This window comes from Poecilia reticulata, chromosome 20 (assembly GCF_904066995.2).
Source record: "Poecilia reticulata chromosome 20, P_reticulata-male-v2, whole genome shotgun sequence".
NCBI classification, from domain to species: Eukaryota; Metazoa; Chordata; class Actinopteri; order Cyprinodontiformes; family Poeciliidae; genus Poecilia; species Poecilia reticulata.
The window spans coordinates 18,935,538-18,951,004 of NC_088849.1; the positions used below are offsets into that span (position 1 = coordinate 18,935,538).

The 15,467-nt window shown below is 37.7% G+C and overlaps 1 protein-coding gene across 1 annotated transcript; it reads left to right on the forward strand.

The window, feature by feature from the left end:
* Nucleotides 1-58: 58 nt before the first annotated feature.
* On the forward strand, nucleotides 59-3,105 carry sox32 (SRY-box transcription factor 32). Its single transcript, XM_008396826.3, has 2 exons — nucleotides 59-1,235; nucleotides 2,305-3,105. The coding sequence occupies exons 1-2, from the start codon at nucleotides 905-907 to the stop codon at nucleotides 2,976-2,978; spliced, it is 1,005 nt and encodes a 334-aa protein (XP_008395048.3). The 5' UTR covers nucleotides 59-904; the 3' UTR covers nucleotides 2,979-3,105.
* The last annotated feature ends 12,362 nt before the right edge of the window (nucleotides 3,106-15,467 follow it).

Here is a 15,467-nt window from a genome sequence, read left to right on the forward strand (position 1 = left end):
TAAACTGCCAAATTTAAAAGGTTTTCCCCCTTTTTTACATTCAGAGGAACAACAACCACCAAAACTGAGAAACATAAATAAATAACATCTGTTACTTACGACTGAAAAAGGTTTAGGTTTTTTAATGAAGCGTTAAAGTGGTGGAATTTTCCAGCAGTTTTAGGGTTACATTCAAGATGCTTCATCTTTTCTCTTAACCCGATAAACCTGACAAAGTTAATTGTCTGCGTTTTGTGATGAGCTAATCACCCTTCTCTTCAACGGGTCCACTATCTCTCTTTTTTTTTCTGGTACGTGGAGTAAATATTTGTGCGCTTTAATCGTGCAATAAACACGCCTTGATCACGTTTCTTTCTCTTTATTTGTTCCAGTCCTGTAAAATGATAATGGCCGATAAGAACTGAGAGCCTCAATGTAATTAGTAACCAGCTCTACGTGCTGGAAGAAGAAGAAAAAAAAAAACTTTGATGCTTTTCTTCCCCACTTCTTACAGATCTATTGATTCCGTTTCTGTGTAGAAGGTAATAGAGCTTGCAATGCGCCTTTAATGAGTGAGTCAAAGGAAGTTAGTTTTAATTGACACAATTAAAAGTCTAACATAAGGTGAACTTATTCAACTTTGGAGAATTGAATTTGGTTGATTGTTTTATTGTTTTGTAGCGATAAAATGAGGAAAAGGGGCAAATATACAACGGCGCATTATGTAAACGGAAATGTACAGGTTTGTGCCAACATCTTATGCTAAGTTTAAGTCTCAAGGCGCCCCTGGGACATTTTTAAGGGGCCATTGAATGGGGCGTGATGGGCCCCCATCACCAACCTGAGGATTCACACCTTAAATCCACTCCTCCCGGCATCCCATTGGCGGAGCGGGCCTCTTATATCACTCGTCATCACCGGGAGGATGACAGCGGCCCGCGAGAAGACCACAAAACATCAACATAAAAACATGCGTTTCAGCCAGGCGGCCCCTCATTTCCAGCCATGCGCAAACCCGCTGGAGAGCGAGGGCGGGCAGAGAATGAGCGAGGTGCGCTCCCCGAGTTCGGGGCCCTCCAGTCCCATGTCTGTCCACTCGGAGTCCAGCTGCGCCAGTCCAGAGGCAAAGTCTGCCCCGACGCAGCAGAGGGTCAGGAGGCCGCTGAACGCCTTCATCATTTGGACCAAAGAGGAGCGCAGGCGGCTGGCGCAGCTCAACCCAGACCTGGAGAACACGGATCTCAGCAAAATACTTGGTAATTCTATCTTACTATTTTTCCAATAATGTGGAGGCCTGAGGGCCCCAAGAGAGATTAAAACGCAGTGAACGGTAGATGGAAAAAGAGCATCCTGATGAATTAGAATGTCACAGAAAGTTTGGTTTAAAATAAATAAATAAATAAATAAATAAAAATCAGGGGTTTATTTCTGTTGGCTGATGCTTGAGGTTTACAGCCTGTAAAAACCCAACATTCAGTTTCCCGGTAATCTAGAATTTTTTTTTAAAGACATATTTAAAATATATGCAAACATTTTGTGATCACATTGATGCAACATTGTGTCTACACATATCAATGGAAAGTTGAGTGGAAGGAAAATGGGGTACAATATGGGGCACACGCTACACTGTTTTCCTAATTGTCTTAATATGGTGACATTCTTATTTTGTGAATACTGATTTTTCTGAAAACTTCAATAATAAAAATAACATCTGAAATACATCACCATGTTGAATTAATTACTCAAATAAATTTAGTTTTTTTTAGATTCCCATATTTATAGGGATACCCAAGAATGTTTTTTTATATGTGCAAATATGTCCTTTCTAAGTTAGAATCTCTGATGGCTATCAGGCTTGCGAGTGTCCCAAAGCACTCTTTATTACCTATTAAACTTTACCATACTTTTTTCTTCCATTAATTTGCATAGATGAAGCAACCAGCTTATTTAGCAATAATGTTTTGGGGCTCATCCTCCTTAGTCGGACGTTCTTCCAGTGTCTGTGTAGGTCATAAAATGGTCTTAACATTATTTTTCTGGATTCAAAATAATTTTAATTAGTCTCATATCATATATTAATTTGCTAAGAAATATATATTTTTTGTTTGTTTTTTTATCAGCTGCAAGCCACAACTGTTTAAATTAACAGAAATACATGTATATAAGTTTCACTTTCTGAATTGAAAATGGGCCTCCAAATGAGGTTTAAAATTTTGTAAAAAAAAAAAAAAAAATCAGGAAATCCTCACAATAGTCCTCTTCAGAGTTCCCCTTAACCACATAATCATGCTTATAAAGATTATTCATCACAATCTCTTCTTGCAGGAAAAACATGGAAGGCTATGCCCTTGGCTGAGAAGCGTCCCTACATGCAGGAGGCTGAGCGCCTGAGGGTCCAGCACACCATCGATTATCCCAACTACAAGTACAGGCCCCGTCGGAGGAAGCAGCTGAAGAAGAACCATAAGACCCCGTCTGCAGAGGCCTCTCCACTCTGCAGCTCTGGCTTCAGCATTCCCTATAACCTCACCTATCTGCTCCAGAACAACCAGCACCACCAGCAGCAGCAGCAGCAGCAGGTCTTCCGCAACTCACCTCCTTTCCCTCATTCATCCCTCCACTCTAACAGATACATCAACCCAGCCGTCCCTGACTCTGAAGCAGCCACTGCAGCAGACAGTTTCTCCAGCGACCCTGCTGTGCGCTCAAACCCTCCCGGGTACCAGCCGGAGCCTCAGGCGTACTTTAGCTCCCAGCAAAGACACATGCAGCACGGGTTCTCCTCGCCTACAGCTCCTCTCATGGACCAGAGGGAGTCCAGGCTCCACGGGCTCCAGCAATGCCCAGCAGGGCCGTCCTTGGAGTGTTACTTAGAACAGGTTCAGCTGGACATGCTGTATGATTTAGACCGCAGCGAGTTTGAACAGTACCTTGTTCCAAACCACCGCGGGTCAGAGCCAGCAGAGCAGAGCAGCTACAGAGGAGGAGGCTCTGTGTGATAAATCTGACCAATGTGGTCTATTTATTTAAACTGTCTCACTTCAATTGATAATAACTCATGAATGATTGTATGTTTGGTGAAACGTCTTATTTTTCTGTGATGAGTTTGTCTTTGTCTCCCAGTGTTAAAATATTAAAATAAAGAATCAATAAATAATTTTAAAAAATCTCATAATTCTGTGGTTAATGTTCTAAAACAATTAAACACCCCAAAGTGTTAAATAAGTGGCTAAAACAGCGACGAATGTCAAAAGAACTCAGTTTAGAAAATGTTTACAGGGCTACATTTCCCATAGTGCAACATGATTTAGAAAACCTTAAATTTTAATTTAGCAATATATTTGCACAAAAAAAACATTCTGAAGGAATCTTAAATCCATAAAAGTCACAGTAAATATTAATTTTGCTGAAAAAATAAACTTGACTTGTGTTAGCCGCTTAAAAAAGCTCTATTTAGAAAACGTAATGTATCCTGGTATTCAAGAAATAAGAAAATAAACATATTTGACCTGGTGTTTCACAATTACTGACACACATCACAAATATGTGTTAAAATCCTTGAAAGAAATATCTTTTATTGCTGTAGAATTAAGAAAAAGCTGTTTAGCCATAACATTTTACATTTAAATAGCTGTTTAGTTACTTATGACCTTCTGTTTCTATGAGATAGAAGCGTGAAATAAATACACTTATTGATTTTTCTCTAAATCTCCCTTGTAGTGATCTTGTAGTATGTATTTGAATGAGAGCAAATTATTTGAAATATCTGTTACATTACACACAGTCGGAGCCATTCGCCCTGTTTAATCTCGATCCTCTTGGCTCAGCGATGGAAGCCGAGTGGGCGCCAACGACATAAACTTCCCAACTTCCTGTTACATTTTAAAACATCTCACAAAGGCTCTAAAAATATGCCCCAAAATCGACATATCTCCAAACACTCGTTCAACTTTGGCTGCCAAATGTTTACCCATTTAGGAGAATGTTTACTTCCCTCTCCGGTATTTTCTGTGTCAGAGCCTCGAGGTTAAACTGTGTCCTGGATAAATGTAAGAATGCAAGGCATCCCTCCAAAATTATCCCACCCAGCGATGCATTATCTTTGTGAGAGTATCAGAATTTTTTTTTTTACCTCACAGGATGATTTATCAGTTCAAATTATTGAGATGTCTGAAGTGAAAGAATTATTTACAGGCAAAACGAAGATATTAAGGCTAAAATAAGATCACACACATTATAGAATACACAACATTTTTTTCCTCAAGAGTTTGAGTGATAGATTTTTCTTCTGATTTACATCTACAAATTCGTTACACAAAAACATTAAAAGCATGACTCTTGTTCCAATTGAGATTTGAAAATCTACAGCTCTGGAAAAAAATTAAGAGGCCACTGCACTGAACCCCATTGAAAACCTCCTGGTTATTCCACCAAATATCGATTTCTGAACTCTTACTGAATCAAAACATCAGTATTGTTGTTTCTAAATGAATATGAACCTGTTCTCCTTGTGTTATTTGAGCTCTGAAAGCACTGCATCTCTTTTTGTTAATTTGACCATTTCTCATTTTGCGCAAATAAATAAAATTTTTTTGCTTGGCATTTCAGAAAAATGTTGTCAGTAGTTCAAAGAACAATCTTTATTTTAGTCAAACATATAACTACAAAATGTCAAATCAGAGAAACTGATCATTTTAAGTGGTCTCTTAATTTTTTTCCAGAGGTGTAGATTTATAATTTATTTAAAGACACCTAAACATACTGGTTACTTTAATTACATGTGTCATTATTAAGTCCAAATTAACAATCAACATAGGTACATTTTACAGAGAGACCTGGTAACAGAATATTCTTTTGAAATATGTGGTTTATGCATACAAAGGATAACAACAGCTGCATAAATTATATGTTTATTTATACTTCTGACAAATGATTCTTTAATATTTGAAGCGATGCGCTGCTGCAAAACTTTATTGGGGCCTGCTGTGCAATGCATGACAGAAACCTACTGTTCTACACCCAACAAGCGAGTTCTTCATTATTTATTTTTCTTCCATCACCGTCAATGCAGCCCAAACCGCTGCGTGCACCCCCACAAAAATGGTATCAAAACGTTCCGCTTGATCCCAATAAGGGAGCTGTTACTTTTTGTGGGATTCTGAATTAAAATGACGACATAAATTGAGAAAAACGAGAAAAATCGAGGCTGAGTGTCTCACAGAATCAGCAATCTTTCTCTCTGAAATACACACACAGCACAGTGGAGGTCTGACTCCAAAACTCTTTTTAATTCCCCCTCAGAAGCACAAATATCGCCCTATTGGTCTAAAAGTCGGTCATGACATAGATACACATGCCTGCTCCCGTAAAATGTTTTCAAAATTTTGCTAGGGCTTATGGTTTTTTTGTCAGGGTCCTTGAGACCGACGCTGGGTGTCTCCCAAGTATAGAAACTCTGTCTCCAGCATACTGTCTGACAGAGAGAGCCAGCCCAGGTCCAGATTACCATAGCAACGGGTCCCAGAGAGAGACAGTGAGCAGTCTCACAAACAGGCGCAGAGACAGGTCTCACAATGCATTGTGGGAAGAATACATATTTCCTGTGACTATTCATATTTTGCTTACATAAAATTATTATTTCTCAGAATTTTTCAGTGTGAATTAAAATCAATAGTATGAAGGTTGCATTTTTTTTTTAGAAATAAACGACCCACTGTCTTCATGGTTTTTATTTTGGACTGTGAGTGAGAACCACATGGGCGAAGCTTATAGTCGTCAGTTGTCAGAAATTGACTGTGCATGGGGTTCAGCCATTATACTGTAGTAATGAACCAGATCAGTCATAATACTATGGTGATAGACCTGGCAAGAGTTACTGTCATTGCACACTGGTGAAGCACGTCAGACCTTAACAGATGTGCTTCTGATACCCTGTTTAAATTTTTTCAGGAAGTTACAATATTATATTATAGACTTTGTAATATTACATATTACATTGTGGTGGAATAGCACCACAATTATCAGTTCTTGCTGGTTTGCCTACCTGCAAATGGGGCTTGTTTAAGATGAAAGTGACATAACAAGGATCCATATTCTGAATCAAGTTATCAATAACATGAGATAGCTGCTTTCTTCCAAGTACTCTTTTCATTCATAACATTTGTTTATGTCAGAATGTGGCGTTCATTTTAAGCTGCAGATGTATGAAATGAACAAACAAATAAAAACAAAATAACATGAATAAACAAAGAAATATGATTAATCCGATGAGAACACGGGGAGTTTGGACATGAGTCAGAGAAACGTTGGGAGGAAGTGGAAGAGCACAGAACCAAAGGGAAGGATGAGAGAGAGAACATAGGAGCTGATTAGGAAAAGAAGGACTTGCAGCAGTCTGAAACCACCTGAATGAGCGGAAGAAATCTGACGTCAGTTCAACTCCCAGGACAGCGTTACAAAACAAACTGCAACCAGAGATGCAGAAAAACAACACGGGGATGCTGAAGATTCTCTGCGTAACAATAAAATCCACTCTCGGGCCTTACACTTCCTCCTTTGTTTGCTTAAAGTCAAAGCTGTTTCTTGTTTTCCTTGAAGTGTGGTCCCTTAGCAACAGTTAATGACCAGTTGCAGGAACTTCCTGAAGGAAAAACAACTGTGTGATATCATCAGAGATGCAGATGAAATTATCATCAACAACAGCAGAAATAGAAAACTAAATGTGGATACCTTTGTGACACAAAATAACTTTTGCAACTTTGCATTGGGTTTTTATTTAGAAAATAAAATGTTAACCGTTTCATGCATAGTGGTCACTACAGTGGACAGCTGTCTAAAAGCCATTTTCTTGTGCTTCTTGTGGATGTTTATGTTATAAATGCACGCAGACCACTGAAGTGGACACTAATACATAAAAAATACATTATCAACTACTGGCCATCAGCTGCAAATGCAAGGAATTATTTTTGTTAAATCCAATATGGCCGACAGACAAAAAAGCACGCCGACTGACCGGGTCCCTCCTTCTGTAGACGACACTTGTGACATCAGATAACCCCTAAAGAACAATACTACTGATGTATTTTTCAAATAACTTTGTATTTGGAGAAAATTACAAATGATAACCAAAAAAAATAAAAATAATAAAAAATGTTTGTTTTTTTTTTACAAATTTTTTTTCTACCTTTTTTATGCCTTAAGAAAATAAAATAAAAAATTGGAAAAAAATCCTGTCACAAAGGATCACAATTCATGCATGAAGGAGTTTAAGAAATATGGATGAAGTAACAACACATACTTTACTTCATGGATATTCAATGGAATAATGATGAGACATTATTCCATTTGTCAAAAAAAAAAAAAACCTTCTGGGAGCTGACAGGAACATGTCTGAGCTTATCACCGCCGAGGAATGTGTGGAATCCGAACATGTCAAACATGCCGTAATACAGAGGAAACATTCCTCAGCCATAAAATACTTTCCATCCTCCAGATCAAATATGTAAATACTCCAACTCTGTATGTACATTATTGACACAGGAATATCTGGAGTTTATACTAAACCTATAAAAAGAAACAGCTCCGACAAACATTCTTGAGATTTTGTGTGCCATTTTTAGGCTCCTCTTCTTTTACCGTCTGCTCGAGGGTCATCGATAGTTTCCTGTCCTGAGAGCGGTTTGGGTAAAGCTGAGGCTGCCGTCTGCAGATGATTCCCATCCGAGTATTATCCAACAGGGACGCCTGCTCAGGGCGGAAACTCAAACAGGAAAGCAGTGAAGTGACATACTCGACAGTTTCTTACCCGGCAGAAGCTGTGAAGCAAATTGAAGGTTTCATTATTTCCCCTTTGGAGCGGCAGCGACATTTAGAGACGTGGGAAAGCTTTCTGGTGGTTCAATGAGTTAAACATCTGTTTGATCACTTCATGAAGCCTAATCATGAACTAACTGGGCCTATCAGATTACCATGACTTCATCAAATTGGTCCCAACAAGAAGGTTCAGTAGCTTTCCACCTGAACGTCTCACAAGTTTTTATCCCAAACTACTCCAAGATCAAGTTATATATAGTAGGTTCCTAACCGCATCGTGTAGGTGGAAGTTTTTTTTATTTTTAAAGCTTTAGAGAATGGAAAATATGGAAACATTTTATGATTTGCCTTCTTTATAACCCTAATGTACCATTTTTAAGTGCTTTTGTTTTTGAGACATGCATAATGGACTTTTGTAAGCACTATCAGCTAACACTCAAGTTGTTGTTGGTTAGCTGTCTGCTGTCTGTCACCTGAAATCACGTGTTAGAGTCACTGACAAGTTGTAAAGTGCTGGTTTGTCATTTCCTCATTCTCCGTAAAGGAACTCTCTACTTCATTTATTCAGTATTACTACTTTTGCTGTTTCACATGTGCTTTACAAATGAAACGGTATGATGAGCAGCTTTACAAAGATCAAAAGAGAGGTCACAGATAAGTTGGAAAATCTATTGACAGCACAATTATTAAAGCATGTTTTGGCCTGAAAATCTTAACTTTGGGTAACAGAAGTAATTTCTCTGTTCTTGCTGAGTGTGCATTAACCTTCAATTGTGCACTTTGCAAATTTGTCATTTACAGAAGAGTGAGAGAAAATGTTGTTGCAAGGAAGGCACAGGAAGTCTTGTTTTCAGATTGTCATGCTGTTTTTCTTTTTTTTAGTAGTGACACAGAAGCTGGTCAGAGTTGATGGAGGATGGATGAAATTAAACACAGCGCAATCCTGGAAGGAAACTTGTTGACTGGGTCAGGGTTCAACTTCCAGCAGGACAATGATTTAAGCCATACAGCCAGAGACACGGTAGAGTCATCTAGATCAAATCATGTGTCATAATGGCCCACTTAAAGCATAAGACTAAATCTGATTGAGAATCTGCAGCAACACCTTGATAAAAATACGAGTTAAATTAGCTGCAACGAATCTTACAGAGAGTAGGCTGTTATGCAAGGAAGAGTTGGTAAAACCTTCAGTGCCTGGGTGCGCAAAAACTTTCTTCATACAAAAAATGCAGTTGTACTTATTTACAAAGTCTTTTGCAAAAAGTACAAACATTTCAGTTATATCTGTTCAGGTATATCACTTACAAACCCAATTGAACACATTGAAGTTGGTGGATTCTATTTGACAGAAGAGTAGAAAATCAAATTGATGTGTACTGTAATCATGTTCAATTAATTAAGTACAGTCAATTGAACCAAAATAGGCAAAGTGGATAATTGAAAGACGAGCAAAGAAATGTCAGGGCTTCAAAAAACTATTAAGAGCAGATGATCAGTATTTGAAACAGGTCTAAAAAGATGCAAAAGATCCTCATATGCTGAATGCCGGCTTTTCAACTAAGAATGTGTCACTGAAAATGTTCATCTATGATACAATCAATGCATCAATTCAAAGAATTAATGTCCAAGACTTTAAAAAATTATTGCCAGAAATCCTGGAAGCACAATGTGGTAGAAATGCTGACGTGCAGACAGAAGCAGGGCTGAGAGGTCGCGCTCCACAGAGGACACTCCACTGTCTGGCTTTCTGTGCTCAGCTCTGAGCCCGGTCCAAAGACAGACACCGTGTTGGTGACCTCTTGACACATGACTGTCAGACAGATTGCCTGAGTTGAACACAGGTTCTGAATTTGACTCTATGTCCCGCTTTGCAGATGCAACAGTATATCTTTATGTATCAGCAAACTAATGATTTTCAATAAACTTTCAAAAGATCCTGGAACAGATAGTGTATTAACATGCACACACACTTATATGGATAGTTACAAAGTAAACAACTATTTTAAAGATTGTTATGCTGGAGTGTCTTTCTGTAAATCAGACTGTAAAAAAAAATCCTACCAGATTTTTCTCTAGAAATAATAATGTCCTACCTTTTTCCTTTGTCTGCTGATGCTTTGTAATTCACCCTGAAGGAATCTCTACACTTGTGTATTTTTATTTTGTTCAGATAGCATTACACCCTGTTAAGACCTTTTGAGGAGATGATTTTAATATGTTTTGAAGTCGGTTTCTGATTCAATGTGGTGATTGTCAAACCACCGTCCTGTTTTTCCTGGAATCAAACAAAAGAGCAGGGATGAACAACCAAACTGTTTTTCTTTCTTTTTTGTCTCATTTACATTTTGGGAACATCGTGGATGATTTCTCACCTCATGTCCATCTTCTGTAGTTCCGTATTATAGTTTAATCTTATTTTGTTCTGCGCTTTTTAGTTAGCAGTTGGATGAATGGTTGATGCGAAGTTAGCTGGAATTTTGGTAGAAAACAACCATGCATGCATGCAGCAATGTAGCTGCCGACCAGTTTTCATATAACAGTTTTCTGAATTATCTGCCCTCACACCAGCTTCAAACAATGTGAAAATGTTTTATGTCAGAGTTTTTTATTCTAATTGTGTCCTCATTAGCTTATTTTAAAAGTTAAACCTAATGGAAAAAATATAATGTCCAGCTGAAATAAAAAAAAAAAAGTGAAGTTTATCACAGCTCCATTACTGAATTGGTGAATTATGAACCCCTACAAAGCCAATAAATGATTCAACTACACGTGAATTACTGGCTGTGTAATTTGATTATTAACTCTCTTGTTAGGGATAAATGACTTTTTAATGTGCCAAAAACAGGAAGGACTTGTGCTGTTTGAAGGAAATGATCTGTACACATGCTCTGAGTAATGCTATGAGGGATTTTGTTTGTCACACTTGGAGCAGAGCCCAGATGTGTAATGAAAAAGCTGCTTTCAAGCATGTTAAAATATAAAATATAATGAAAAATGGAAAATAACAAAGTGTTGTCATTTGCTCCATATTATTGTTTTTATCCTCACTAAGACTTTCTGGTATTTATATTAGTAAAGAAAATCGACAGCTCTATAAACAAGTAAAACATTAACATTTATTTATTGTTTTGGCACATTAGAGCTCTTTGCATATAATATTGGTTTTTATGCTAGGAATGAAATTGGGTTTGTTGTCTGCCTTTTATTGTTATATAATTTTGTTACTTCCCATTTTTTGCATCTGTTGGTGTCTACTTATTCCACATTTACTAATAAAAACCTTTTTAAATGCGTACATATGTAGTCTTTAAGATAAAATGGATCATTTCTGCTTTTTATTCCTAATTTAAGAAATGCTTTGGTTGCATAAATAGAAAAAAAAACATCTTGAAGTTATATTCTGATGATTTTCTCTACATTTGTTTAACATCTTCCAGCAAAGAAAGCTGCACAGATCAATTGACCAACTGAAGCTAAATATTAACTCTGCTGTTCTGTGAAAACGCAGAAATATTGTCTGCCTGCCCTGAAAGCTCCTCAGACGCATCTCATATCTTTGTGCCTATTTATTTGACATAAGTCAATATTTGTTTCTGTATGCAAATAGTCATGATAGGCTTCTTGGAATTTATGCAAAAACACAACGGCCCTTTTTTAGTTCATCCTTTCAAATGTGCAGTAACTCTGCAGCATTTGCATACAATAACAAGTCACACACTTCAGCCTCTACCTTGTCAAAAAGCACCTGTGTGCGTCTTTAACACCTTCGCTGATTGACCTAACAGGTAAAACCCCTACAGAACCCCATGCAACCTCAGCAGGAAGAGCACTGTGTGCATGAAGGTTACTAATGGCACCTGACAGTGACGCATTGTGTGCTAAGCCGCTGTTGTAAAGATCATTTAGGTAAAAAGAGTGTAAATTAAAGCTAAGGTGGCAAAAAAAAAACCTCCCAGTCTTCACTGACAGAGCTTCCCAGAGAGGGTCATGAGATTCTTTAAAGGGTCAAGTCACAAAAATAGAGGTGAGGAAGCCAAATTTGACTGATTCTTAAAGACAATTTTCAGCTAAGCGACACAGAAACATCTGAGTGATAAACTCTATAAGCGTACATTAGAGATCCACTCCAATATTGGCTCTTAAAGTTTTCTGTGCAAATACAAAGATTCACAGGAAAACGCTGATTCAACACCCAGAAGTGGCTGAGATAAAGGTAAAACATGCACACGGGACAAGTCCAGCGTGTCAGAAAAGTGGCTTTGATTTCAAGGCCTGGCTTGCAAAGAAAGAGTAAACAGTGCTAGGTTTGATTGGCAGCTTATTGTTGAATATGAGGAAGGTTGGACCTTCTCTCAGGACGTAGCCTCACTTCCCCCCCCACACAGAAGCAGCGCGGAGCGACGTGCCTTTAAAGTTTTATTTTTTTTAATTGCGCAGTGTTTGTAAAGGGCAAATTCCCTGAGCCAAGCTGCAACTGGTGTTATTCTTCCTGTGCTGTTTGCCCCATACTCAGCTGGAAAGGCAGGAAAACCGATCTGGAAAACTACTTCATGTGTGTCATCGGTGATTACAGGCATGCAGCGTCCGCCTGCGCCTGGTGCTGGCAGCGTCATGCCGGGCCCCTCAGGAGCCGGCGAGGGCCTGAATAATACTGTCCCGTGGGGGAAATCATACCTGGCTCAAGGCCTCGCTTCAGCTTTCAGGCAAGAAACTTTTATATCTTCTAGCAGCCTGGTTAGTTTACTTCCTGTAGAGAAACTTCAGGAAGCTCCACTAAGCAGCGTGAGGTGCCAGAAACATCCACAACTTTCAGGTTTTTTTTTTACATTTTTTTCTCCTCGCCAAGTAGCACAAAAGGGACAGATTCTACCAAGTTGAAACTACAAATCTAAAAAAATAGGAAATAAAAATATCTTCTGTTGCAACTCTTGTCATTAGTTTATCCAGATTCCTATGTACACATTTTATATGGTAAAGTTTTAGTGTATTTTTTAAAACTGAGAGGAAGAATACCAATGTTATTGCTAACGTTGTAAGAACAAGTAAAAGCGACAAATCTAGAAAGTGTTAAAACTCTAGTCAATTAATTTTGCCATGTTCAAAGCAAAGCAAGTTAATGGGTTAAGAAAACAACTTCTAGCATAAGATTCATCCAAACACAATTACCTAGAACCACATTAAAACCTGGTAAAAGCAGAATTATCAAAACGTTGTTCACAAACACAAAAGAAACGTGCTAGCTTAGCAAATTGCTCCTCAGACAGGTGCAAGATGTAATAAGATGTAGTTTGGCAGTTTGTGATGAATCATACAGTATATATATTTCTAACCTAATAACTGAATAAATAAAGCTTCAGTTGGGACAAAATATCAGATTAAGACAACATCTCGTCTTGTCTTAACTTTAATGTTACATCTTACTTATTAATATGATCTCAAATGAGGTGGATCATCAACTGTATTTGGTCAAAATAAAGTTTTTTGAAAGTGTTTTGTTCACTCTCCAAGTATTATGGTTTTAGCAGGACGTAATGCTGACTGATCAAATGAAAGTGAGCTCATCTCTCCGCATTAAAACAGTGTAAAGTCGTACATTTATTGACATCCTTGACTTGAACTATAACAAGGTGCAGTAATAAGCTTCTTCAGAAAATTAAATCAACACATTCTACATGTAACTGAGTCCAGCATGTAAATAAACTTTAGCCAAAGAACTGAATGCTTCTGGATTCAAAAGACCGTTTCAGCTTCATTCATCAAGAGAAGAGTGAAATAATCTCATATTATTTCTGCAGTGACACAACAATCCAATGTCAGATGTTTTTTTTTTTTTCATTGTTTCCTCCTCCCTCCAGCTGCCACTGGTTTCCCAGGCAGGGGACCCACCGGAGTAAAGCCGGAGGATAGGGAATGACAAGGCAGTCCGGCCTCCCATTGTACGTAGGCGTTTACTCAGCATGGGAGAGCAAGGACAGAGAGGCTACTGGAATACAATGGGCTCATATTTATTTACTGCTTAGTGGCAGCCAGAGAGACCCTCCCAGCCATCCACCCCCATCCGAGTTGCTGATAGCGGCCCTACAGTTACAGGACACCAATAAAGACCTGAGAGGGCAAGAAGAGGCTAGACTCTCTGGCTGTAATAAAGCAAACTATTCAGATTAGTTGAAAATCCTTATTAATTACAAAAAAAATACTTTCTTGAGGAGAGAAAAGGCTTTTTGATTGTCAAGCAGTTTCTCCTTTGGCTAAAAGCATTGTTACACCTTTAACTGGATGTGTGTGATATTGTATATGTTGGTATTGATCCGATATTGTACTGTATGTGTTGGTATTGATCCGATATCAAGTAACTACAGGATCAGTATCACCGATACTGATACCAATACCGATACTTATTATTTAAGTATGTTGTATTCAAACATTTGACCTTTATTCGTTTTGTAGATTTTCCTTTGAATTATTTTAAACCTTGGAAAGAATTCGGATGAAGTTTATAAAAACATATTAACACGATAAACAGAAACAATTTTAAAAAAGCACATTTGTGTGCATTGATTTCTAAATAAGCAAAATGTTTTTTTTTACTGTAGAGTTGATAAAATAAAGTATTTATCTGATACCAACTTGGTACAGATGTTTAGATGTTCCTCCAACTTTAACTGTTTTGTCTTGTTGCAATGAGAAACTCCAATGTATTTTACTGAGATTTTAACCAACCCCTTGTATTCTGATGGCCCTAAATAAAACCCCGTGCAACCAATTGAGTCAAGCAACATGTAATTTAATCCCAGAGTAACATCAGTGGCACTATCAGGGTTTGGCAGTGAACAAACAGGAGTACAGCAGACAGGTCAGGGATAAAGTTTAAAGCAAGATTAAAGTTAAACTGATTTAAATTTAGGCCCATTCTAGCTGTGGAGGAGCTGCAAAGATCCACTGAAACTGGTCAGCATGGATAAAGATAGAAAGCAGGGGGCTGAATACAAATCTAAGCCACACATTTCAGATTTGTTTTAATAATTAAATATAATTAAAAGGGTTTACATTCTTAGTAAAATACAGTGATTTTCATTTTGTCTTTTCTGTTGAAAGCAAATGTTTGCTTAAAACTTCTATTTTCCTACACTTTGAAGTCAGAGGAAATTTTATAGAAAAGCTTTTATAATTCACTGAAGTAATTTCTAACTATAAGATTGCAAAATATTCTCTTTTTTCTGTTTTGTTGATGCATTACTACACTTCCAGAACTTGGTTTGTTTTTTAAAAACCTTAAACATAATTTCCCAAATGACTTACTAACTCAAACTCAACAGTGACTTTTCACTGATATCTTATTGCTGCATCTAAAGTGGAAGAAAATGCTTAAAAACTTTATACAGTTGAGGTAACAGCCACAACTCCACCAGCGTCTCCTCTGATGGAGTGGAGTACCTGCCACAACCAGCAGAGGGCTCCCTCAGTTGCGCTGACTCTTCAAATTAAACGGATCATAAATCATCAGCAAAACGTGTTAAGGAGCACATTCTGGGGGAAAGACATGAGAATAGTGAATTTATTGTTTTTTGTACAATAAACAGGTATTATACATTCATAATGTGCTGTATAAAGCCGCATAGACCAAATATTTATTCTTGGATTCCTTTCCACTTGATATCTGAAGGTTTTGGTTGACC

What these genes read in the sequence shown, in the direction of transcription:
- sox32 (XM_008396826.3), top strand. Translation starts at nt 905, where the DNA reads ATGACAGCGGCCCGCGAGAAGACCACAAAACATCAACATAAAAACATG. An exon ending in GGATCTCAGCAAAATACTTG is followed by an intron (nt 1,236 to 2,304) that starts GTAATTCTATCT and finishes CTCTTCTTGCAG; the next exon opens with GAAAAACATGGAAGGCTATG.